Below are 27537 nucleotides of genomic sequence, written 5' to 3'. Positions count from 1 at the left end.
TTTGTTATTATACATAATTCTATAATGAACATCCTTACTCATAAATCTTTATTCAAGCCTCTAATTACTCCTATGGTATATTTCTAGAAATGGAATTACTAGGTTAAAGGGTAATGTTGAAAGTATCTAATGAGGTCACCTGCCCTGGGTTACTATGAGATTGTGATGTCCAAGATGGGGTAGAAGGTGAGTGTGACAGGCTCTTCATTCTATAGAAAATGCCACACTATTCCAGACTCCACCTGAAGACAAAAAGCCAGAATTTCCACTTCCAACTGAAATATCACAATTTGTCTGTCTACACTGAGCATTCTGTGGAGGAGAAAAAATGGTACACTCTGATCATTCGAGAAGATGGGAAAAGTATTTCTAGCATGATGGTAAGTTGAGGAATGGCCTAGTTTCCAAACTATCTTAAGAGTATGATGACTGGGCTCATCAATATCTTACCAAGGATATGACTGATGATCAAAGTTTCTGATTATCAGTTCCCTCTTGTCAGCTGTAACTGATTTTTACTTCCCTCTGTTGTAGGTAAAGGATGAAGAAAACAAAACAACCAATGGGATGACAGCCATGAGGTTTGGATGCCAAGGAGACCCAGGCCTCTCTGTTCTCTTGAATCTTGGGTCTCTTCTGATCTGTGGGGCTTCACATAAAGAGACTTCACATTCTACTTGTCTTGTACAGGGATTCTCTTCCTAGAATGTCAAGAGAATTAGTGTCAGAAGGCATTTCCCAGGGCAGTGAGAAGCATAGATTCAAAACCAAGTCTTTTGGCTTGCTTTCTCCTGTGGTATTCAAAGATGACCCTGTATTTATGTACGCCCCCTGTGCTCTGCAACATAAATCTCTTCTGCTGAATTGTATCCACTTATCTTGCTCTTAGGAAAATAACTGAATTCTTTCCTCTCTGTGATCACCAGAGAGAAATTTAGAAGTAAGCAAATAATCCTCCCTTCGTTATTGGTAGTTGAATATCTTTTATAGTTACTGTGTTTTTAAAGTAAAATTTAAAATAAACCTATAGAGGCCTCATGGTTTAGTAAAGGCAACACACTTGGAGTCAAAAGACTTGGTTTTGAATCTAGATAAGGCTGAAGGTCTTGTTAGACAGCCTGGGACATTTACAGAAATGGAGCCCTGAAGGGGTCACCTGCTCACTGGGGCAGGAATCTGACATGAAATAGACAGATGCATGTGCCTATTAGATGGTTGCTGTTGAGAATAGCATTTTAGAGGAGAACTTTCAATGAAAAGTTTGAATTTCACTGAAGGGTGGAACAGTCATAATAATCTGCTTTTGCATATGCAGCTTCAGAAAAAGTAAACAGATCAAAATAAGTAAGACAACAATGAGGATAGGACTTCCCTGGGTCAGAGGGCAATGGGAACCTCCAGGAAGGATGAAAGGGAGCAATTTCTAGGTTAGTGCAGGATGATTGAATGTCCAGAAATCAATATCAAGGATTTTAGAGGGAACTGCCCTTCTAATCCCATGGGCCAGGGACCAACGCAAATGCTACCAGAAACCCAAACTGAGGGAGCAATTTAGCGGCCCGGGTTCAAAAGACTAGAAAGATGGTTCTGGAAGAGTCCAGGGTTATCTGCAGACCCAAAACAATGATAGTTCAACCTACTGTGGGCTGGGAGTCTGAGCTTTGCATAAGTCAAATCAGACTTCATTTGTAAGAGGATAAAGTATCAGTTTTATATAAATACTGGTATGTATTTATACATATATATATACACACACATAATTATTTTTCTTAGTGGAGTCTCAGTTGATGAATTACACCATTAGACGAGGGAAAGAAATTAGGTGCACCTAAGGTGGGTTAGTAAGGAGACTCGGACTGCCATGGGTGATCACAATAGTGTCATCCCAGCTGAAATCAGGTGAGAGTGTGGCAGATAAAAAGCTAATACCTGAGGAAAGAAAAGGTTAGGGACAGCTAAGACTACTGATTGCTTCTTACATGTGAGTTCGTTTATTCACCCAGTTAACAATATACATCACGTACCTTTTATGTGCCAGCCACTGTTCTAGGCACTAGGCATATAGCAGTAAACAAAACAGAAAAGGCCCCTGCCCTTTTATCAGGTGGGAGAGTTTGTCTGATCTGTAACAATGTCTCTACCCTTAGGTTTGTTAACACTTTGCATGAAGAGATCAACATCTCCCTGGGTACAGATAGCTCCCTCGGTGTTGAAGAAGACTATGGTGTGTCTGCTTACAGAAGTGTGCAAAGAGGAGAGTAAGAGCATTACCCTTGTAATTTTACTTTTATCAACAACTGTTTTTTAAATGCTTTCTTTGCATATAGGTGGGAGGATTAGGTATGTCTCAGCTAATTTTAAATACACACAGATTCCTGCTCTCTTTCGACCTTTGCCTCCTTCCCTCAGTCTCACCTTTTTCTGCATAGATATATTGAGACCATGCTTGTTGTAAAGGCCATACTGTATAGTCAACAGGCCATCTCTGGGAGGTTTGCCAGTTTATTATTGGCTTCCACTCCTACCCTTTGGTAACTCCTATTAACACCTCCTTCGAGCTTATCCTTTCAGGTTCACTGTTTTATGCTGTTCCACTAATTCATAAGACTTAGAAGAGAAAAATTCGTAAAATTTAGATGAGAAGACTTAGAGTCTGAAGTTCACAAAAGAAGAGAATTTGTGCCTTCTGCATTCAGGTTTAAGGTGAAAAAAAAAATTAGCCAACAGACAATGAAAAGCTCAGATTAGGGGTAGAAAAAACCTGGCATGAAAATAATTCACTCTGAGACTCCTCTCCTCAAAGAGAAATGGTAGCTTTGCTGATTGATTCACCATCAGTAGAGAGATGAAATCACTCTTTCCTCCAGAGATGGGAGTGCTTTTCTAAACTGTAATGTTTATTCTAACCTAAATTTATCCTGTTCCAGATATCCTGCAGTGCCTTGTAGAACAAAAAATGAGGACTTTTCACTGAATTTGGGTCTACTAGACTTTGGTGCAGCTTATCTGTTTGTTATTACTAATGTAAGTAGCTCATGGCCACCCTTACTCTCTCCTTCCATATATCTGTATCTATATTTATGTCTATATAACTATATCATATCTATATATATATATAAATCTATATCTATCTGAATCTGTATCTATCCTGGGACCCAAAGAAGACTCTGTGGCAAGACAGCATCACATACTTATTTCTAGTGTAAGGTGATAGTTTCTGTAGTGACTTTAGAAAACCTACTAAGGTCTCCATGAGGACTTAAAAGAGATAACATTGGCAACAGGCACAGGGTCTTGGGGAATGGTAGACATAATTTATCTTGAGTCATTGCTATGAGGTGACATGGTCTGCTGCAGTCTCATTATGGCCCCAAGAAAACAATAATTGTTTAGGTCTTCTTGACTGACTCCACATGCGGGTCTCCTAGCTCCTTGGAAACTGATCTGCTAGCATATCACAGTCTGAAATACCAAGACTGGTAGCAAATGTCAATCTCTACACAAAGTTTAGGGGATGAATTAACTGTGCTCCATCAAAAGCAATTGTCTCAGCACTCAGGACATGACACCTCTGAATTTTAATTCTGATGTGAATCTTGATTCTAATTTTATTTCATTACTTTTGACATTGTATTAAATATAAAAAGAAGACAGTGAATAAGAAAAAGATGGAAAATTTCTAGAAGTGTGATGAGAATGATCTGTAAAGTTTTTTTTATTTTAATTAATTTAATTAGCATATCTTTAGTATGCCATTTTTTATTACAGCTTTATTGAGATATAAGTCATATACCATACAGTTCACCCACTTAAAGTGTATAATGGTTTTCAATGCACTAACATATTCAATATATATTGTATATTCAGTACATATATAGAATATATTTTCAATAATGTATGTTCAATGGTTTTTAATAAATTCACAGAGTTGTGTAATTTTAGAACATTTTCATCATTCCAAAAAGAAGCCTTAGCAGTTACTCACTATTCCCCCCCATACCCTCTAGCACTAGCAACCACTTGTTTACTTTCAGTCTCTATAAATTTGCCTATTCTGCCTATTTCGTATAAATGGAATGATATAACATGTGGCCTTTTGTGTCTGGATTCTTTCATTTAGCATATTTTTTAAGGTTCATTCATATAGCATACATCAGTACTTCATTTCTTTTTATTGCCCAATAATATTCCATTTTATAGGTATAACACATTTTATTCATATATTCATCAGTTGATGAACATTTGGTTGTTTTCACCTTTTGACTAACATAAATAATGTTGTTATGAACATTCATGTACAAGTTTTTGTGTGGACATAGATTTTCACTTCTCTTGGGTGGAATTGTTGGGTCACATGGTAACTCTATGTTTAACCATTTGAGGAACTGCTAGACTTTTCCAAAGTGAGCCTACATTTAACATTCCCACTGATAGAAGGTGGCAATTTTTCTACATCTTTGCCAACACTTGTTTTTCTATCTTCTTAATTATAGCCATCCTAGTAGGTATGAAATGATATTTCATTGTGGTTTTTATTTATATTTTCCTGATGACTAATGATGTTGAGCACCTTTTTATGTACTTTTTGGCCATTTGTAATCTGCTTTGGAGAAATGTCTATTCAAATTCTTTGCCCAATTTCTAATTGGGTTGTGTTTTAATTATTGAGTTGTGAGCATTCCTTATGTATTTTTTTTTTTTTTTAGAAATTCACGTTCTTATTTATTGATTGATTGATTGATTGATTGCTGTGTTGGGTCTTCGTTTCTGTGCGAGGGCTTTCTCTAGTTGCGGCAAGCGGGGACCACTCTTCATCGCGTTGCGCGGGCCTCTCACTATCGCGGCCTCTCTTGTTGCGGAGCACAGGCTCCAGACGCGCAGGCTCAGTAATTGTGGCTCACGGGCCCAGTTGCTCCGTGGCATGTGGGATCTTCCCAGACCAGGGCTCGAACCCGTGTCCCCTGCATTGGCAGGCAGATTCTCAACCACTGCGCCACCAGGGAAGCCCTACCTTATGTATTTTAAACATAAGTCAATTATCAGATATATATTTGCAAATATTTCCTCCCATTCAATAGGTTGTCTTTTTAACTTCCTTAATGGTGTCCACTGAAGTACTAACATTTTTAATCTCTATGATGTTCAATTTATCAATTTTTTTCTTTGATTGCTTGTGCTTTTGGTGTTACATCTAAGAAACCATTGCGAAATCCAGCGTCATGAGAATTTATGCCCATTATTTTCCTTTAAGAGTTTTATAGTTTTACCTCTTATATTTAGGTCTTTAATCCATTTTGAGTTCATTTTTGTATATGATGTGAGCTTGGGGCTTAACTGCATTCTTTTGTATGTGAATATCCAGTTGTCCCAGCACAATTTGTTGAAGACTCGTCTTTTCCCGTTAAATGGTCTTGACATTTCTTGTCAAAAGTCAATTGACCAGAAATGTGAGGGCTTGTTTCTGGATTCTCAATTCTATTCTATTGATCTATATATTTATTCTTGTGCCAGTACAATAATCTCTTGATTACTGTTATTTTGTAGTAAATTTCAAAATCAGGAAGTATGAGTTTTTCAACTTAGTTCTTCCCTTTAAAGATTGGTTTGGCTATTATGGGTCCCATGAATTTTCAGATGAATTTTAGGATCAGCTTAGGATCAGAAGCCAGCTGGGATTTTTGAGAGGGATTGCACTGAATCTGTAGGTGATTTTGAGTTTTGCTATCTTAACAATATTGTCTCCTGGTCAGTGAACATGAGATGTTTTTCCATTTATTTAGGTCTTCCTTAAGACCTAAATTTTTCAACAATATTTTGTAGTTTTTAGAGTATAGGTTTTACATTTATTTTGTTAAATTTATTCCTAAGTATTTTATTCTTTATTTTGCTGTTGCTAATGTAATCATTTTCCTAATTTCATTTTTAGATTGTTCATTGCAAATATGTAGAAATACAATTGATATTGATCTTGTGTCCTGCAACCTTACTGAACTCATTTGATAGTTTTAATAGTTTTTTAGTGGATCCCTTAGGACTTTCTACATACAAGATCCTGTCATCTGCATAAAGAAGCTTTACTTCTATCTTTTCAGTGTGGATGACTTTTATTTCTTTTTCTTGACTAATTGCTCTTGCTTGAACCTCCAATACAGTATTGAATAGAAGTGGTGAGAGTAGACATCCTCTTAGGGGGAAAGCATTCAGTCTTTTATCACTAAGTATGTTAGCTGTGGGGTTTTCATAGGTATTTATCAGGTATCAGGTTAAGTTCCCTTCTATTCCTAGTTTGTTGTGGGTTTTGTTTGTTTTTTACTCTGAAGGGGGGAGGTTGAATTTTGTCAAATGCTTTTTCTGTGTCTATTGAGATAATCATATGGTTTTCTATTGATATGGTATATTATATTAATTGATTTTCTGATGTTAAACTGACTTAGCTGTATTAGTTTTCTAGGGCTGCTGTAACAGAGTACCACAAGCTGAGTGGCTTTATCAACAGAAATTTATTTCCTTACAGTCATAAAGGCTAGAAGTCCAAGATCAAGGTGTTGGTAGAGCTGGTTCCTTCTGAGAGCTGTGAGAAAGAATCTGTTTCATTTCGCTTCCTTTAGCTTCTAGTGGTTTTCTGGCAGTATTTGGTGTTTCTTGATGTGTAAAAGAATCACTCCAGTCTCTGCCTTCATCTTCTCATGGAGTTCTCCCTGTATGTTTGTCTATGTTCAAATTTCTCTTATGAGGACACCAGTCACATTAGATTAGAGCCCACCCTAGTGACCTCATTTTAACTTGACTAATTCTATCTGTAACAACCCTATTTCTAAATAAGGTCACATTCTCAGGTACTAGGGGTTAGGACTTCCAACATGAGTTTTAGGGGGACACAACTCAACCCATAACACTTGCATTCCTGGTGTTTTCCTTCTGTCTCTCATATACTGCTCAAGATAGAGGCTATATATATTGTTTCTGAATGCCAGGATAATAAGCATCTAGAGTAGAGATCATATATTAGAGGCCTGAGGACCCAGTTCCTCACGTAGTCCTGTTTTGTTTGGTCTGTACAGTCTTGACAAAAATAAAAATAATTATTATTAATTGACAATATTTAAAATTAGAGTGATTTTACCTAAGAAACTGGAATCCTTACATTTCTTAAAAACAAAATCAGAAGATTCTATAACAGGTATTACCATGTCAGTTGGCTGGTGCTATAGTGCCTGTACACTTTAGATGGGGCTGGGCTGTCCAGTTCACCATAGTCCCTATCATTACCATTCAGCCTGCTTTGTTTAGTTAATTACCTGCCTGTGTGTATTTGAGAATGTGACCTTGATTTACAAGCTCAGGTCACAGTCTTCTCTTAGGCTAAGAAAACCCAAATATATGCCCAGGTATTGTTCACAATACCAACTAAAACAACATTTGCCTTACTACATTTCAAACGCAATGGGTTTTGACTCAGAGAATCAAGGGCATTTGGACATCAAAGACTTTTGATTTCAGGGACTTTTGACCTATATGTTTTAGCTCCGCTATTTTTATCTCATGATATATCCAGATATTACACTGGCTATCTAATAACACTTACTACCTAATAACTTGGTTTTACTCCAACAAAAATACATAATTCCAAAAATTTAATTCCATTATTGTAAGAAATATTAGTAAATATAATCTATATAAAATAAAACCAACTACAGCTAAAAACCTGCATGTAATAAAAGTAATTTTAGATGAAAAAAGAATTGTAGAATCGTGTATATTGGTAACATTAATAACAAAAAATTGACCCTGAAAAGATTCTTTTTGACCAAAATTTTACAGAAAAATTGCATCTTTTTTTTTTTTTCACACACACACACACACACACACACTGTATTTTATTTTTACAAGAGATAAATAGACTGACACCAAGCATTGTACATGGATGACCACAACAAAAGAAACAATGATTGCAATTACCAAACATGAAACACACTCATACTATGTCATAATATTGACATTCAGTCCAGTAATCCTCCACTGTAACAGCTCCTTTACTTTGCAGTGAAAATTGATTTGTATATTCTTTGCCTCTGAGTCCTTGTGGGATTTTTTTTTTTTAATTCAGACAGAAAGTCACAAAAATTATACTCATCCTCATCAGTTCACTCAGTCCCATGTAATTAATTTTTTTTTTCATCTTGATCTTTTGTTAGCACTTTTATGAGTTCATCAGTTTTTCATTAGAGTTCTGAAAATGCTTATTCATTCAGTTCAGCAGTACAGTCAGTTACCAGAAACCTGTACTTGTCAGAGCCTTTTCCATGAATTTCTTGAAGATGAAACCCTTTTATAGGAACATATTTGCAAAATCATCAGAGTACACCCAGAACTGTCTGTAAATGACAAAAGACTTAAAAATGACCACGGTTAAAAATTTGATGAAAGTTCATAATAATGCAGTTGACAAGAAAATTAGTTATTTCTGAGATATACATTTTAAAGTAATAACTAGGATTATTACATATAACATTATACCAGAACATATAAGATTTTTAGAAATTTCATGTAATGTCTGAAACATTTATATTAACATATTTCCATACATATTTCCATACACATACAAATATAAGATTTTTAGAAATTTCATGTAATGTCTGAAACATTTATATTAACATATTTCCATACATATTTCCATACACATACAAATATAAGATTTTTAGAAATTTCATGTAATGTCTGAAACATTTATATTAACATATTTCCATACAAATATCCCAATGAAAGTTTAGTATTAGTTGTTTTGTTTGTTTTTTTATACTGCAGGTTCTTATTAGGCATCAATTTTATACACATCAGTGTATACATGTCAATCCCAATCGCCCAATTCAGCACACCACCATCCCCACCCCACCGCAGTTTTCCCCCCTTGGTGTCCATATGTCCATTCTCTACATCTGTGTCTCAACTTCTGCCCTGCAAACTGGCTCATCTGTACCATTTTTCTAGGTTCCACATACATGCATTAATATACGATATTTGTTTTTCTCTTTCTGACTTACTTCACTCTGTATGACAGTCTCTAGATCCATCCACGTCTCAACAAATGACTCAATATCGTTCCTTTTTATGGCTGAGTAATATTCCATTGTATATATGTACCACGTCTTCTTTATCCATTCGTCCGCTGATGGGCATTTAGGTTGCTTCCATGACCTGGCTATTGTAAATAGTGCTGCAATGAACATTCGGGTGCATGTGTCTTTTTGAATTACGGTTTTCTCTGGGTATATGCCCAGTAGTGGGATTGCTGGGTCATATGGTAATTCTATTTTTAGTTTTTTAAAGAACCTCCATATTGTTCTCCATAGTGGCTGTATCAATTTACATTCCCACCAACAGTGCAAGAGGGTTCCCTTTTCTCCACACCCTCTCCAGCATTTGTTGTTTGTAGATTTTCTGATGATGCCCATTCTAACAGGGGTGAGGTGATACCTCATTGTAGTTTTGATTTGCATTTCTCTAATAATTAGTGATGTTGAGCATCTTTTCATGTGCTTCGTGGCCGTCTGGATGTCTTCTTTGGAGAAATGTCTATTTAGGTCTTCTGCCCATTTTTGGATTGGGGTGTTTGTTTCTTTAATATTGAGCTGAATGAGCTGTTTATATATTTTGGAGATTAATCCTTTGTCCGTTGATTCATTTGCAAATATTTTCTCCCATTCTGAGGGTTGTCTTTTCGTCTTGTTTATGGTTTCCTTTGCTGTGCAAAAGCTTTGAAGTTTCATTAGGTCCCATTTGTTTATTTTTGCTTTTATTTCCATTACTCTAGGAGGTGGATCAAAAAAGATCTTGCTGTGATTTATGTCAAAGAGTGTTCTTCCTATGTTTTCCTCTAAGAGTTTTATAGTGTCCAGTCTTATATTTAGGTCTCTAATCCATTTTGAGTTTATTTTTGTGTATGGTGTTAGGGAGTATTCTAATTTCATTCTTTTACATGTAGCTGTCCAGTTTTCCCAGCACCACTTATTGAAGAGACTGTCTTTTCTCCATTGTATATCTTTGCCTCCTTTGTCATAGATTAGTTGACCATAGGTGCGTGGGTTAATCTCTGGGCTTTCTATCTTGTTCCATTGATCTATGTTTCTGTTTTTGTGCCAGTACCATATTGTCTTGATTACTGTAGCTTTGTAGTATAGTCTGAAGTCAGGGAGTCTGATTCCTCCAGCTCCATTTTTTTCCCTCAAGACTGCTTTGGCTATTCGGGGTCTTTTGTGTCTCCATACAAATTTTAAGATGATTTGTTCTAGCTCCGTAAAAAATGCCATTGGTAATTTGATAGGGATTGCATTGAATCTGTAGATTGCTTTGGGTAGTATACTCATTTTCACAATGTTGATTCCTCCAATCCAAGAACATGGTATATCTCTCCATCTGTTGGTATCATCTTTAATTTCTTTCATCAGTGTCTTATAGTTTTCTGCATACAGGTCTTTTGTCTCCCTAGGTAGGTTTATTCCTAGGTATTTTATTCTTTTTGTTGCAATGGTAAATGGGAGTGTTTCCTTAATTTCTCTTTCAGATTTTTCATCATTAGTGTATAGGAATGCAAGAGATTTCTGTGCATTAATTTTGTATCCTGCAACTTTACCATATTCATTGATTAGCTCTAGCAGTTTTCTGGTGGCAGTTTTAGTATTCTCTATGTATAGTATCATGTCATCCGCAAACAGTGACAGTTTTACTTCTTCTTTTCCAATTTGTATTCCTTTTATTTCTTTTTCTTCTCTGATTGCCGTGGCTAGGACTTCCAGAACTATGTTGAATAATAGTGGTGAGAGTGGACATCCTTGTCTCGTTCCTGATCTTAGAGGAAATGCTTTCAGTTTTTCACCATTGAGAATGATGTTTGCTGTGGGTTTGTCATATATGGCCTTTATTATGTTGAGGTAGGTTCCCTCTATGCCCACTTTCTGGAGAGTTTTTATCAGAAATGGGTGTTGAATTTTGTCAAAAGCTTTTTCTGCATCTATTGAGATGATCATATGGTTTTTATTCTTCAGTTTGTTACTATGGTGTGTCACATTGATTGATTTGCGTATATTGAAGAATCCTTGCATCCCTGGGATAAATCCCACTTGATCGTGGTGTATGATCCTTTTAATGTGTTGTTGGATTCTGTTTGCTAGTATTTTGTTGAGGATTTTTGCATCTATATTCATCAGTGATATTGGTCTGTAATTTTCTTTTTTTGTAGTGTCTTTGTCTGGTTTTGGTATCAGGGTGATGGTGGCCTCATAGAATGAGTTTGGGAGTGTTCCTTCCTCTGCAATTTTTTGGAAGAGTTTGAGAAGGATGGGTGTTAGCTCTTCTCTAAATGTTTGATAGAATTCACCTGTGAAGCCATCTGGTCCTGGACTTTTGTTTGTTGGAAGATTTTTAATCACAGTTTCAATTTCATTACTTGTGATTGGTCTGTTCATATTTTCTGTTTCTTCCTGGTTCAGTATTGGAAGGTTATACCTTTCTAAGAATTTGTCCATTTCTTCCAGGTTGTCCATTTTATTGGCATAAAGTTGCTTGTAGTAGTCTCTTAGGATGCTTTGTATTTCTGCGGTGTCTGTTGTAACTTCTCCTTTTTCATTTCTGATTTTATTGATTTGAGTCCTCTCCCTCTTTTTCTTGATGAGTCTGGCTAATGGCTTATCAATTTTGTTTATCTTCTCAAAGAACCAACTTTTAGTTTTATTGATCTTGGCTATTGTTTTCTTTGTTTCTATTTCATTTATTTCTGCTCTGATCTTTATGATTTCTTTCCTTCTGCTAACTTTGGGTTCTGTTTGTTCTTCTTTCTCTAGTTTCTTTAGGTGTAAGGTTAGATTGTTTACTTGAGATTTTTCTTGTTTCTTTAGGTAGGCTTGTATAGCTATAAACTTCCCTCTTAGAACTGCTTTTGCTGCATCCCATAGGTTTTGGGTCGTCGTGTTTTCATTGTCATTTGTCTCTAGGTATTTTTTTATTTCCTCTTTGATTTCTTCAGTGATCTCTTGGTTATTTAGTAACGTATTGTTTAGCCTCCATGTGTTTGTCTTTTTTACCTTTTTTTCTCTGTAATTCATTTCTAATCTCATAGCGTTGTGGTCCGAAAAGATGCTTGATATGATTTCAATGTTCTTAAATTTACTGAGGCTTGATTTGTGACCCAAGATGTGATCTATCCTGGAGAATGTTCCGTGCGCACTTGAGAAGAACGTGTAATCTGCTGTTTTTGGATGGAATGTCCTATATATATCAATTAAATCTATCTGGTCTATTGTGTCATTTAAAGCTTCTGTTTCCTTATTTATTTTCATTTTGGATGATCTGTCCATTGGTGTAAGTGAGGTGTTAAAGTCCCCCACTATTACTGTGTTACTGTCGATTTCCTCTTTTATAGCTGTTAGCAGTTGCCTTATGTATTGAGGTGCTCCTATGTTGGGTGCATATATATTTATAATTGTTATATCTTCTTCTTGGATTGATCCCTGGATCATTATGTAGTGTCCTTCCTTGTCTCTTGTAACATTCTTTATTTTAAAGTCTATTTTATCTGATATGAGTATAGCTACTCCAGCTTTCTTTCGATTTCCATTTGCATGGAATATCTTTTTCCATCCCCTCACTTTCAGTCTGTATGTGTCCCTAGGTCTAAAGTGGGTCTCTTGTAGACAGCATATATATGGTTCTTGTTTTTGTATCCATTCAGCCAGTCTATGTCTTTTGGTTGGGGCATTTAATCCATTCACGTTTAAGGCAATTATCGATATGTATGTTCCTATGACCATTTTCTTAATTGTTTTGGGTTTGTTTTTGTAGGTCCTTTTCTTCTCTTGTGTTTCCCACTTAGAGAAGTTCCTTTAGCATTTGTTGTAGAGCTGGTTTGGTGGTGCTGAATTCTCTTAGCTTTTGCTTGTCTGTAAAGCTTTTGATTTCTCCATCAAATCTAAATGAGATCCTTGCCGGGTAGAGTAATCTTGGTTGTAGGTTCTTCCCTTTCATCACTTTAAGTATATCATGCCACTCCCTTCTGGCTTGCAGAGTTTCTGCTGAGAAATCAGCTGTTAACCTTATGGGAGTTCCCTTGTATGTTATTTGTCGTTTTTCCCTTGCTGCTTTCAATAATTTTTCTTTGTCTTTAATTTTTGCCACTTTGATTACTATGTGTCTCGGCGTGTTTCTCCTTGGGTTTATCCTGTATGGGACTCTCTGCGCTTCCTGGACTTGGGTGGCTATTTCCTTTCCCATGTTAGGGAAGTTTTCGACTATAATCTCTTCAAATATTTTCTCTGGTCCTTTCTCTCTCTCTTCTCCTTCTGGGACCCCTATAATGCGAATGTTGTTGCGTTTAATGTTGTCCCAGAGGTCTCTTAGGCTGTCTTCATTTCTTTTCATTCATTTTTCTTTAGTCTGTTCCGCAGCAGTGAATTCCACCATTCTGTCTTCCAGGTCACTTATCCGTTCTTCTGCCTCAGTTATTCTGCTATTGATTCCTTCTAGTGTAGTTTTCATTTCAGTTATTGTATTGGTCATCTCTGTTTGTTTGTTCTTTAATTCTTCTAGGTCTTTGTTAATCATTTCTTGCATCTTCTCAATCTTTGCCTCCATTCTTATTCCGAGGTCCTGGATCATCTTCACTATCATTATTCTGAATTCTTTTTCTGGAAGGTTGCCTATCTCCACTTCATTTAGTTGTTTTTCTGGGGTTTTTTCTTGTTCCTTCATCTGGTACATAGCCCTCTGCCTTTTCATCTTCTCTATCTTTCTGTAACTGTGGTTTTTGGTCCACAGGCTGCAGGATTGTAGTTTTTCTTGCTTCTGCTGTCTGCCCTCTGGTGGTTGAGGTTATCTAAGAGGCTTGATGGGAGGCTCTGGTGGTGGGTAGAGCTGACTGTTGCTGTGGCGGTCAGAGCTCAGTAAAACCTTAATCCACTTGACTGTTGATGGGTGGGGCTGGGTTCCCTCCCTGTTGGTTGTTTTGCCTGAGGCAACCCAACACTGGAGCCTACCCGTGCTCTTTGGTGGGGTTAATGGCAGACTCTGGGAGGGCTCACGCCAAGGCAGAACTTCCCAGAACCTCTGCTGCCAGTGTCCTTATCCCCACGGTGAAACAGAGCCACCACCCGCCTCTGCAGGAGACCCCCCAACACCAGCAGGTAGGTCTGGTTCAGTCTCCCTTGGGGTCACTGCTCCTTCCCCTGGGTCCCGATGCACACATTACTTTGTGTGTGCCCTCCAAGAGTGGGGTCTCTGTTTCCCCCAGTCCTGTCAAAGTCCTGCAATCAATTCCCACTAGGCTTCAAAGTCTGATTCTCTAGGAATTCCTCCTCCCGTAGCCGGACCCCCAGGTTGGGAAGCCTGACTTGGGGCTCAGAACCTTCACTCCAGTGGGTGGACTTCTGTGGTATAAGTGTTCGCCAGTCTGTGAGCCACCCACCCAGCAGTTATGGGATTTGATTTTACTCTGATTGCGCCCCTCCTACCGTCTCACTGTGGCTTCTCCTCTGTCCTTGGACGTGGGGTATCCTCCTTGGTGAAGTCCAGGGTCTTCCTGTCAATGATTGTCCAGCAGCCAGTTGTGATTCTGGTGCTCTCGCAAGAGGGAGTGAGAGCACGTCCTCCTACTCCGCCATCTTGGTTAATCCTCCAAAAATTGCATCTTTTTGACAAAATTTGAATGTGTAAGATTTGAGTTCAAAAATAATGGCTAATAAATAGAATTCAACATAGCAAGTGGTATTTGATATGGATTTTAAAACATTGATCAAGAAAATCTTCAATGTAAGGGTTACCAAGAAAATAACTCATTTTGATAAAAGTAATTTTAGTAAAATAGATATTTAAATGGAAAATGTTAGAAATCGTTTAACTGTATTTACATAGAAAATTTAACAAGGAGTTAAACTTTTCTTAAGTACATGCTTTTCTGAAAATTCATTGTGTTTGTATAATTCAGATGCCATTTTACATTTAAAATGTTGGTCAGGATCAAAATACCCAGTAGGTCAAAATGGTGGGAATCCAAAGTACAGTATCAAAATAGTCTACCATTTAAGGGCTCTGCAGTAATGGTATTTGATTGACTGAAGTCAGGGAAGTGAGTTCAGTGTTAGTGAAAGGAATTTCAAAAAACTGAAATTGTGTAGAAATTGCTTGGTAGCACAAGGATGAAAATACAATGAGGGGATGGATATAAGACCATAAAATGTTGTAGGCCAGGAATATTTACTTGAGACTCCTGACAAGCCCATTTCTTCTTTCCCTCACTAAGAGCACCAGTCAGGGTCCTCAGGCCTGGAAGATGGAATATATCCCAGCCAACAAAATGTCCATCGCATGGCAGCTACCACAATATGCCCTTGTTACAGCTGGGGAGGTCATGTTCTCTGTCACAGGACTTGAGTTTTCTTATTCTCAGGTAGGTTTTTGCAAGTGGATGGTGGAGGTGGAGCTGTTGCTCAGAGGATGGAGTTTTAATCCTGGCACTGCCTTAATTAGGTATGTGACCCTGGCCAAGACCTCCATATTTTTTGGCCTTAGATTCCTTATGGTCCTGAACAGAGTATCAACTTGACTCCTAGGGTAATGGCAGGCTGGATCCCTATGCTGTTTGGGATCCAGAAAAGGATACTTAAATACTGAGAATAAGGGCTATGGAATCAAACTGCCCACATTCAGATTTTGGCTGCACACCTAATGTGTAACCTTGAGCAAGTGTATCTCTCTAATGCTATTTTTCTTTATGTAAAAAATAATAGTAATAGAACTTATCCCTTAGGGTTGTAATGAAGATTATATGATATAATGAATTAAAATATTCAGTTAAGAGCTCCATCTTATTGTTACTTTGAACATTATTACCATCCCCTGAATCAATGTGATAGCTGAACTTAGTAGGGGAAGTTTTTGTGGGAGAAGTTTTCTGGATAGATGCATGGGGCATGAGGGTGGTGTAGGGAGTTTGTTTACTAACAAATTTGTGTCCTCTCTAGGCCCCCTCTAGCATGAAGTCTGTACTCCAGGCAGCCTGGTTGTTGACAGTTGCAGTTGGGAACATCATCGTGCTTATTGTGGCACAGTTCAGCAGCCTGGTACAGGTATGGACCTAAGGGAAGCAGGAGCACGTGTCTACCCAAGAATTTCCCTCCAACTTCCTCTGCTCTCTCTTCCCCCTCCCCTCTGTCTCCCACATTCCCCACTCAGCCCTCTGACTTGAGATGGATTAGATACCCACAGACTTTGCCAGAAAAATAGACATGTAAGTGGCAATAATGACTACAATAGGCCCATGCAAGGAGAGGCCAGTGAGCCCTGTCTTTTCCTGCCAAAGCTCTTCCTAAACAGGTGACCCTGGGTAAATCTGCTCCCCAGTCCTCATCCTATAAAGATCCTTTTAGTTTCAGGTTCTCCATATTCTTCTCTTATATGTATTTCTTCCTGCAGTGGGCCGAATTCATTTTGTTTTCCTGCCTCCTACTGGTGGTCTGCCTGATCTTCTCCATCATGGGCCACTACTATGTTCCTATAAAGCCAGAGGATATTCAGGGGTCAGCAGATAAGCAGATTCACAAAATCCAAGGAAACATGATCAACCTGGAGACCAAGAAGACAAAGCTCTAATGACTCCCTGGACCCTGCCCAGACCCCAATTCCTGACTCTGGTCTTGGCCGTCACCATCTTCAAGCATTTTTTACTCCGACTTGGTTAGAAGAGAGAAGTAGTATCATATCTGAGCTAATCTCCTCTACTTTTCTCCCATGATAGAGGCAGTTCTAGGACTGGGTTTTTCAGTACATTATAGCAAGGCCCCTGAGACTCTATGTCTTCCCATCTGTCAGTGAACTCGGTAAACCTTGTGTAGTGTTGCTGAAGCTGGCCTGCTACCTCCAAATGGCCATGAAAAACACAAGTGTATAATTGAGGTTAGTCTCTGTGGTTATCAAAGTTATGTAGGAATTGTTTTACCTGCCATTTAGAACTGCTGACCCCACTTTTTGAAGTGCTGATTTAGAGGCAAAATTGCAGAATAACAGAGAAATGGTATTTCAAGTTTCTTCATTAGCAGTGTAATTGTACTGTGTACAAGGACCTCAAGAATTGGTATGTCTGGTGTGATCTGGTCCAGGGCCTGGCTTCTCAGGTATCCAGAGTTGATAAGACCTTAGTTAATTTTTCAGTACAGATAGTAGGAAACAAAATGACATTTTATTAACACATAGGAGAAGATATATCTTTCTGATAATTACAGTATTTTATCTACTAACCCAAATCCCCTTTCTCAGTACTGATAGATATTTGGAAACCAAATTAAAGATAGTAAACATGGTTCTGGAAAAGAGAACAAGTATAAATTGCAGAAGTCCTGATGAGCCATTTCTTCTACAGTGTACATTCTTCTTAGGGACTACAATGTTTCAGCCCTAGAGTACGCCCTCCTGTGGACAGCTGTGTAGACACTAATTATAATTTTCCACCCCTGCCTTTTCAAAGTTGTTGGACCAGCTTTTTCTTATTATTACATCATCTTGCTTATTGCAACAAGTATTTAATAACGACAGTATTTTTATGAATACAACTTCCTTTTTTATTAGTACTTCCCTCGGCCTGAAAGTAGTGGATCTGTTTTGATAATTTTTCCTGTTTTACTTTTCCCAAAATTTTTAAATGCCATTTCTTCATTTAGACCTGGATTTTCCTGTTTATTAAAAAAAAAGTTATATTAATACTCTAGGTTTGAGCTTCTAAAATGGCAATGCTCAATGGGGGACATGGTCCCATATTAGGATTCTAACAAAATCTGGGGGTTGAGGGAAGGAGTGGTAGAACATGACAGGTTTTTGTTTGTTGCTGTGTTGGTGAAAAAAGTTGAGAAATATTACCTTGCACACAATGAATGAATCAGTGGACAGACATGGGAATATCATGACTCTACAGTGTATTGCTGGGGGAAAAGTTCAGAACAGTTGTCCTAGAGAGCCTCATTTCCATTGGTTTTGCTCCATTATTCTCATCTAGAACTGTGTTGAGTCAGTCTCATGTTGTAAATGTAACAAGGAAAGTTGCTTCAGTTTCCCAAGCTTTAATACTCTAGTCTTAGTTACCAAGTTTTCCGAAGTACCGAAGTGACAGCAACACCATCCAGTTTCCACAGATATCTTAATGTGAACCTGACTGTGCTTCTTGAGAAGATTCTCTGTTCATTTTTGAGCAGCTTTAACTCAATCTGTTCTATGAACTATTGTTTCAAGAGATATTAACAGTGCTCTGTGAATAAAAGTTTTTATGGATAAATAACTTTTGGAAATGAAGCATATATATCTTCTTCTTAACATTTGCATATTAAGGATTCTGAGATATCCTTCAGTAAAGACACAAGACACTTTGTTTAGTCTCACATGGTATAGTGTTCTGCAGAACACTGACTTGGGAAAAACTGGCAGGCAATTCTTCCTTATGTTGAACTGAAAGCTTTCTCTTTGGAACCTCCTACCATTGGTTCTTTCCTTTATGGCTAACAAGAATAAGCATAAACCTCTCTTTTATGCAGCAGAATTTCTGCTATTTGGGGAGAATTTTCATGTCGCCTCCCCAGTCATCAAGTAAGTATTCATCAAGCTAAAGATTCTCAGTTTTTTTTCATGGCTCTTCACAGGGCATAGTCCAGTCCTTTCACAACTGTTTTTCCACTTCTGAAAAATATCCTTTCCCTGAAATGTAACAGTGGGTCAGAATCCCTCTTAATATGTGATATCTGAAGCCAAATATGTACAGCATTCCAGAATTGGTTGGACCAGAAGAACCTGCTTTTCTCCAAACAATACACTTCTGTTAATGTAGCCTTAGGTAACATTAGATGTTTTTGGCAACTGCATCACAATGTAGGCTTACCTTTTAATCACGTGGTTGGTTAAAACCTCAAAATTTTTTAAGAGAGTTATTTTTTTATTCAAATACATCTTTGAGTTTCACTATATGCCATTCATTGAGTTAGGTGTTGGAAAAACAAAGATGAGTAATCTGCTATACCTGTGTGCAAGGTTACCTCACTTATCTTGACTAGCTTTCAAGATCTTAGAGGGTACACGGGGCTTGAGGAAGTAATGGAATACTGAGGAAGAGCAAGAAGGACAGTATGACAGGACTGGAGTAAGTAAGGTGCAAAGAGGTAGAGGATGCAGTCCCAGGAAGCTAGGGACCAGATTATGTGGGGCCTGTGGCCATGATAAGACATTTTGATGTTATTCTAAGTGAGATATGAAACCGTTGGAGGTTTAGAACATGGGGATGACATAATCTGACATTCTCTAAGATCAATTTGGCTGCTAAGTAGAGAACTGTCTGTAAGCAGGAAGTCCAATTAGGGGATACTTATAATAGTCCAGGTAAAACATGATTGTTATTTAGCCAAGGTGGTAGCAGTGGAGGTGGGGAGAAATGGCTTGACTTGGAATAAATTAAATTATCTTTAAGGTAGGACTGACATGAATTGAATATGGTTTGCATATATGATTTGAAAGAAAGAAATCAGTGCTGACTCTTAGATTTGAAGGCTCTAGTAATGACGATGTATGATGGTGCAATTTTCTGAGAGTAGGGAAGACTAGGGCAAGAATAGATTTGGGGTGTAAAGTAACTAAGAGTTTTGTGCATATTGAACTTCAGATGCCAATAAGGTATCCAGTTGGAGATGTTGAGCTGGCAGTTTTATGAGTCTGAATTTCAGTTAAGAGCCTGGAGCTGGATATATAAACTTGAGAGTCATCAGCATATAAACGGTATTTAAAGGCATGACACTGGAGCAGATATCCTAGGAAGTAAACGTATACAGAGAAGAGGTTCAAGGTCTAGTCCTGGGGTTTCCCAACATTAGAGATCTAGAAGAGGAGGATCCAGAAAAGGTGATGAGAAAATGATTTATGAAGTAAGAGGAAAACCAGGAGAATGTGATTTAATTATACATTGTTTATTACAATTAGATAAAACTAAAATGAAAAAGAAAATCTTTGACCTAAAGGAAGCACATGTTCCTCTTTTCTATGTAAGTTTACCTGAAATCTTTTGCCTCCATGGTTTAATTCAATTTAATGGAACTTTTTTTTTTTAACCTGAGAGACATTATGTCAGAAGCTATGGGAGAAATCAATTGGAATAAATAGAGTCCCTACTCTTAAGGAGTTTGCAGTAGGAAGATAAGGCATGTACCTAAATAACTATCATGTAAATAAAAATTAGTGTAATAATTTTCATTTGTTTAGCATTTTACTTTTCACATGCATTATTTCAATCCTGTTTACTGAAGATAGAATGTCACCTATACCAAGGAAATTACAAAATATTACGAAAATTCATAAGAAGGAGAGATTACTTCTGGCCACGGGAATTAGGGAAGGATTCATGGAGTAGATAGTGTATTAGGCTTGACCTTGAAGGTGACTAGAATTTGGACATGGAAGCAAGGGACAAGACAGCATTGCAGGTAGAGAGTCCCTCTCAAGCAAAGGTGAAGAGGCAGGAATACAAAACATTGGGAAAATGATGAGTAGCCTGATTTGTGTGGAGTAGAGTGTGTGCAGAGTAGTAGTGGGAGATAAGGCTGGAGAAGTATATAAAAATATGTTGGAGTCTTCCACATCCATAGACATAAACATTAACACCAATTCTTTGGCTCCTTTTTAATGCCAGTGATCTCCATTTTACTTTATCTAGGGTAACTCAGTCATCCTCAAACTCAACTATATCTTAAACTTAAACATGCCTTGAAAGACTCTACCTCCAAAATCTCCAATTTTGAGATCTTCTATCCTTCTACAACTTTTCCTCCCCCTCTCTATTGAACTCATTGTTCATCTTCATTTTAACCTCCAATTGACACATCTCAGTTTTCTCATACTGTGTGCTAGTCTGGCCATGAAACTAGCTTGGACCTCATGATCAGTTATTATAGCTCCACATTTTAATTATGCATTTGCTACTACCTCAGAATTTTTGGCCTTCTTCACCTTCCAACGTCTTTGCCAATCTCTTCTACCACTAGGCACATATATCCATTATTTCTATTCCTATTTTTGGATTGCCTGGGAGTGCAGGAAAAAGTCACAAGACGTTGATTATGTAGTTCCAAATTCTACATCATTTACCCATTTTCCAAATTAGGAACTTAGGCATTTTCCATGATTCCTCCCTCTGCCACTTCACACATACTCAACTGATCAACAAGTCTTGGAGATTCTACTTACTTAGTAGGCTTCGAATCTGTCCACTTCTCTCCTTTCCCACTGCCACTATACCAGTTAAAGCCACCATCATATCTGTAGATTATTACAACAGCCTTTTAAGTTTACTTTTCGGCCTCCAATTTTTCCTACATTACTAGCAATATGATCTTTCTTACAATGTAACCCATATTGCTTTATTGCTTAAAAACACTTCATTGCTCCCTATTAAATCTAAACTTCTAACTGCTCAACAAGGCCATCTGACCTTGTCCCTACCTACCTAACTAGTCTCATCCTGCCACTGGCCCTTGTCAAGTTGCACACCCCCCCACACACACAGATCTGTTGAGATCTTAATTGGGATTGTATCACATCTATAGGTCAGTCTGGGGAGAGTTGGCATCTTTACCATACTGAGCCTTCCCAACCTTGAATCTTTCTTTTTTAAATGTCATTCCTTTTACTTTCTTTGGGTTTAATTTGCTTTGCTCTTTCTAACTTCTTGATATAGATACTTGGTTCATTTTTTTTTAATATAATATACACATTTAGGATAATAGTGGGGTTTTTTTTAAATAAGTTTATTTTATTTATGTATTTTTGGCTGTGTTGGGTCTTCGTTGCTGTGCACGGGCTTTCTCTAGTTGCGGCGAGCGGGAGCTACTCTTTTTTTTTTTTTTCCCCCACATTGAGCCGGTCTTTATTTGCATCTGTTCATTTATTCATTGGTTTATCCATTCAACACATTTTTTTTCTTTTTTTTTTCTTTTAACATCTTTATTGGAGTATAATTGCTTTACAATGGTTTGTTAGTTTCTGCTTTGTAACGAAGTGAATCAGCTATACATATACATACATCCCCATATCTCCTCCGTCGTGCGTCTCCCTCCCATCCTCCCTATCCCACCCCTCTAGGTGGGCACAAAGCACGGAGCTGATCTCCCTGTGCTATGCGGCTGCTTCCCACTAGCTATCTATTTTACATTTGTTAGTATATATAAGTCCATGCCACTCTCTCACTTCATCCCAGCTTACCCTTCCCCCTCCCTGTGTCCTCAAGTCCATTCTCTACGTCTGCGTCTTTATTCCTGTCCTGCCCCTGGTTTCTTCAGAAACTTTTTTTTTTTTTTTTAGATTCCATATATATGTGTTAACATACGGTATTTATTTTTCTCTTTCTGACTTACTTCACTCTGTATGACAGTCTCTAGGTCCACCTACCTCACTACAAATAACTCAATTTCGTTTCTTTTTATGGCTGAGTAATATTCCATTGTATATATGTTCCACATCTTCTTTATCCATTCATCTGTCGATGGACACTTAGTTTGCTTCCATGTCCTGGCTATTGTAAATAGAGCTGCAATGAACATTGTGGTATATGACTCTTTTTGAATTAATGGTTTTCTCAGGGTATATGCCCAGTAATGGGATTGCTGGGTCATATGGTAGATCTATTTTTAGTATTTTAAGGAACCTCCATACTGTTCTCCATAGTGGCTGTATCAATTTACATTCCCACCAACAGTGCAAGAGGGTTCCCTTTTCTCCACACCCTCTCCAGCATTTAATGTTTGTAGATTTTTAAATGATGGCCATTCTGACTGGTGTGAGGTGATACCTCATTGTAGTTTTGATTTGCATTTCTCTAATGATTAGTGATGTTGAGCATCCTTTCATGTGTTTGTTGGCAATCTGTATGTCTTCTTTGGAGAAATGTCTATTTAGGTCTTCTGCCCATTTTTGGATTCGGTTGTTTGCTTTTTAGATATTGAGCTGCATGAGCTGCTTGTAAATCTGAGAGATTAATCCTTTGTCAGTTGCTTCATTTGCAAATATTTTCTCCCATTCTGAGGGTTGTCTTTTCGTCTTGTTTATGGTTTCCTTTGCTGTGTAAAAGCTTTGAAGTTTCAGTAGGTCCCATTTATTTATTTTTGTTCTTATTTCCATTTCTCTAGGAGGTGGGTCAAAAAGGATCTTGCTGTGATTTATGTCACAGAGAGTTCTGCCTATGTTTTCCTCTAAGAGTTTTATAGTGTCTGGCCTTACATTTAGGTCTTTAATCCATTTTGAGTTTATTTTTGTTTATGGAGTTAGGGAGTGTTCTAATTTCATTCTTTTACATGTAGCTGTCCAGTTTTCCCAGCACCACTTATTGAAGAGGCTGTCTTTTCTCCATTGTATATTCTTGCCTCCTTTATCAAAAATAAGGTGACCATATGTGTGTGGGTTTACCTCTGGGCTTTCTATCCTGTTCCATTGATCTATATTTCTGTTTTTGTGCCAGTACTGTACTGTCTTGATTACTGTAGCTTTGTACTATAGTCTGAAGTCAGGGAGCCTGATTCGTCTAGCTCTGTTTTTCTTTCTCAAGATTGCTTTGGCTATTTGGGGTCTTTTGTGTTTCCATACAAATTGTGAAATATTTTGTTCTAGTTCTGTGAAAAATGCCATTGGTAGTTTGATAGGGATCGCATTGAATCTGTAGATTGCTTTGGGTAGTAGAGTCATTTTCACAATGTTGATTCTTCCAATCCAAGAACATGGTATATCTCTCCATCTGTTTGTATCTTTAATTTCTTTCATCAGTGTCTTATAGTTTTCTACATACAGGTCTTTTGTCTCCTTAGGTAGGTTTATTCCTAGGTATTTTATTCTTTTTGTTGCAATGGTAAACGGGAGTGTTTCCTTAATTTCTCTGTCAGATTTTTCATCATTAGTGTATAGGAATGCAAGAGATTTCTGTGCATTAATTTTGTATCCTGCAACTTTACCAAATTCATTGATTAGCTCTAGTAGTTTTCTGATAGCATCTTTAAGGCTTCTCTATGTACAGTCTCATGTCATCTGCAAACAGTGACAGTTTTACTTCTTCTTTTCCAATTTGGATTCCTTTTATTTATTTTTCTTCTCTGATTGCTGTAGCTAAAACTCCCAAAACTATGTTGAGTAATAGTGGTGAGAGTGGACATCCTTGTCTTGTTCCTGATCTTAGAGGAAATGGTTTCATTTTTTCACCATTGAGAACGATGTTGGCTATGGGTTTGTCATATATGGCCTTTATTATGTTGAGGTAAGTTCCCTCTATGCCTACTTTCTGGAGGGTTTTTATCATAAATAGGTGTCAAATTTTGTCAAAAGCTTTTTCTGCATCTATTGAGATGATCATATGGTTTTTCTCCTTCAGTTTGTTAATGTGGTGTATCACGTTGATTGATTTGAGTATATTGAAGAATCCTTGCATTCCTGGCATCAACCCCACTTGATCATGGTGTATGATCCTTTTAATGTGCTGTTGGATTCTGTTTGCTAGTATTTTGTTGAGGATTTTTGCGTCTATGTTCATCAGTGATATTGGCCTGTTTCTTTTTTCTTTGTCTGGTTTTGGTATCAGGGTGATGGTGGCCTCGTAGAATGAGTTTGGGAGTGTTCCTCCCTCTGCTCTATTTTGGAAGAGTTTGAGAAGGGTAGGTGTTAGCTCTTCTCTAAATGTTTGATAGAATTTGCTTATGAAGCCATCTGGTCCTGGACTTTTGTTTGTTGGAAGATTTTAATCACAGTCTCAATTTCAGTGCTTGTGATTGGTCTGTTTATATTTTCTGTGTCTTTCTGGTTCAGTCTCGGTAGGTTGTGCTTTTCTAAGAATTTGTCCATTTCTTCCAGGTTGTCCATTTTATTGGCATATAGTTGCTTGTAGTAATCTCTCATGATCCTTTGTATTTCTGCAGTGTCAGTTGTTACTACTCCTTTTTCATTTCTAATTCTATTGATTTGAGTCTTCTCCCTTTTTTTCTTGATGAGTCTGGCTACTGCTTGGTCAATTTTGTTTATCTTCTCAAAGAACCAGGTTTTAGTTTTATTGATCTTTGCTATCGTTTCCTTCATTTCTTTTTCATTTATTTCTGATCTGATCTTTATGATTTCTTTCCTTTTGCTAACTATGGGTTTTTTTTGTTCTTCTTTCTCTAATTGCTTTAGGTGTAAGGTTAGGTTGTTTATTTGAGATGTTTCTTGTTTCTTGAGGTAGGATTGTGTAGCTATAAACGTCCCTCTTAGAACTGCTTTTGCTGCACCCCATAGGTTTTGAGTCGTCGTGTTTTCATTGTCATTTGTTTCTAGGTTTTTCTTGATTCCCTTTTTGATTTTTTCAGTGATCTCTTGGTTATTAGGTAGTGTATTATTTAGCCTCCATGTGTTTGTATTTTTTACACATTTTTTCCTGTAATTGATATCTAGTCTCATAGCGTTGTGGTCGGAAAAGATACGTGATACGATTTCAATTTTCTTAAATTTACCAAGGCTTGATTTGTGACCCAAGATAGGGTCTATCCTGGAGAATGTTCCATGTGCACTTGAGAAGTGTTGTTCCATGTGCACTTGAGAAGTATTCTGTTGTTTTTGGATGGAATGTCCTATAAATATCAGTTAAGTCCATCTTGTTTAATGTATCATTTAAAGCTTGTGTTTCCTTATTTATTTCATTTTGGATGATCAGTCCATTGGTGAAAGTGGGGTGTTAAAGTCCCCTACTATGATTGTGTTACTGTCGATTTCCCCTTTTATGGCTGTTAGCATTTGCCTTATGTATTGAGGTGCTCCTGTGTTGGGTGCATAAATATTTACAATTGTTATATCTTCTTGGATTGATCCCTTGATCATTATGAAGTGTCCTTCTTTGTCTCTTGTAACAGTCTTTATTTTAAAGTCTATTTTGTCTGATATGAGAATTGCTACTCCAGCTTTCTTTTGATTTCCATTTGCATGGAATATCTTTTTCCATCCCCTCACTTTCAGTCTGTATGTGTCCTTAGGTCTGAAGTGGGTCTCTTGTAGACAGAATATATACAGGTCTTGTTTTTGTATCCATTCAGCCAGTCTATGTCTTTTGGTGGGAACATTTAATCCATATACATTTAAGGTAATTATCGATATGTATGTTCCTATTACCATTTTTTTATTTGTTTTGGGTTTGTTATTGTAGGTCTTTTCCTTCTCTTGTGTTTCTTGCCTAGAGAAGTTCCTTAGCATTTGTTGTAAAGCTGGTTTGGTGGTGCTGAATTTTCTTACCTTTTGCTCTCTGTAAAGGTTTTAATTTCTCCATCGAATCTGAATGAGATCCTTGCTGGGTAGAGTAATCTTGGTTGTAGGTTTTTCCCTTTCATCACTTTAAATATGTCTTGCAACTCCCTCTGGTTTGCAGAGTTTCTGCTGAAAGATCAGCTGTTAACCTTATGGGGATTCCCTTGTATGTTATTTGTTGTTTTTCCCTTGCTGCTTTTAACGTTTTTTCTTTGTCTTAATTTTTGATAGCTTGATTAATATGTGTCTTAGTGTGTTTCTCCTTGGGTTTATCCTGTATGGGACTGTGCTTCCTGGACTTGATTGACTATTTCCTTTCCCATATTAGGGAAGTTTTCAACTATAATCTCTTCAGATATTTTCTCAGTCTCTTTCTTTTTCTCTTCTTCTTCTGGGACCCCTATAATTCGAATGTTGGTGTGTTTAATGTTGTCCCAGAGGTCTCTGAGACTGTCCTCAATTCTTTTCATTCTTTTTTCTTCATTCTGCTCTGCAGTAGTTATTTCCACTATTTTATCCTGCAGGTCACTTATCCGTTCTTCTGCCTCAGTTATTCTGCTAGTGATTCCTTCTAGAGAATTTTTAATTTCATTTATTGTGTTGTTCATCATTGTTTGTTTGCTCTTTAGTTCTTCTAGGTCCTTGTTAAACGTTTCTTGTATTTTCTCCATTCTATTTCCAAGATTTTGGATCATTTTACTATCATTACTCTGAATTCTTTTTCAGGTAGACTGCCTATTTCCTCTTCATTTGTTTGGTCTGGTGAGTTTTTACCTTGCTCCTTCATCTGCTGTGTGTTTCTCTGTCTTCTGATTTTGCTTAACTTACTGTGTTTGGGGTTTCCTTTTCGCAGGCTGCAGGTTCGTAGTTCCCGCCGTTTTTGGTGTCTGCCCCCAGTGGGTAGGGTTGGTTCAGTGTGTTGTGTAGGCTTCCTGGTGGAGGGGACTAGTGCCTGTGTTCTGGTGGATGAGGCTGGATCTTGTCTTTGTTGTGGGCAGGACTGCGTCCGGTGGTGTGTTGTGGGGTGTCTGTGACCTTATTATGATTTTAGGCAGCCTCTCTGCTAATGGGTGGGGTTGTGTTACTGTCTTGCTAATTGTTTGGCATAGGGTGTCCAGCACTGTAGCTTGCCGGTTGTTGAGTGGAGCTGGGTCTTATCGTTGAGATGCAGATCTCTGGGAGAGCTTTCGCTGTTTGATATTACATGGAGCCAGGAAGTCTCTGGTG

The 27537-nt window shown here is 37.6% G+C and overlaps 1 protein-coding gene across 1 annotated transcript in view; it reads left to right on the top strand.

The window, feature by feature from the left end:
• SLC15A2 (solute carrier family 15 member 2) overlaps positions 1-18299 on the top strand; it is a 44209-nt gene extending 25910 nt beyond the window's left edge. The window contains exons 16-22 of the mRNA XM_068546635.1: positions 216-380; positions 535-581; positions 2148-2258; positions 2928-3024; positions 15287-15433; positions 16008-16112; positions 16459-18299. Of these exons, the coding sequence (XP_068402736.1) occupies positions 216-380; positions 535-581; positions 2148-2258; positions 2928-3024; positions 15287-15433; positions 16008-16112; positions 16459-16635 (849 nt within the window). The 3' untranslated portion in view covers positions 16636-18299. The remainder of the gene's footprint in view (positions 1-215; positions 381-534; positions 582-2147; positions 2259-2927; positions 3025-15286; positions 15434-16007; positions 16113-16458) is intronic.
• The last annotated feature ends 9238 nt before the right edge of the window (positions 18300-27537 follow it).

Source organism: Eschrichtius robustus, chromosome 6, assembly GCF_028021215.1.
Source record: "Eschrichtius robustus isolate mEscRob2 chromosome 6, mEscRob2.pri, whole genome shotgun sequence".
Classification (NCBI taxonomy): domain Eukaryota; kingdom Metazoa; phylum Chordata; class Mammalia; order Artiodactyla; family Eschrichtiidae; genus Eschrichtius; species Eschrichtius robustus.
Note: the sequence above shows the minus strand (reverse complement) of the source record. Positions and strands in the feature narration are given on the sequence as shown.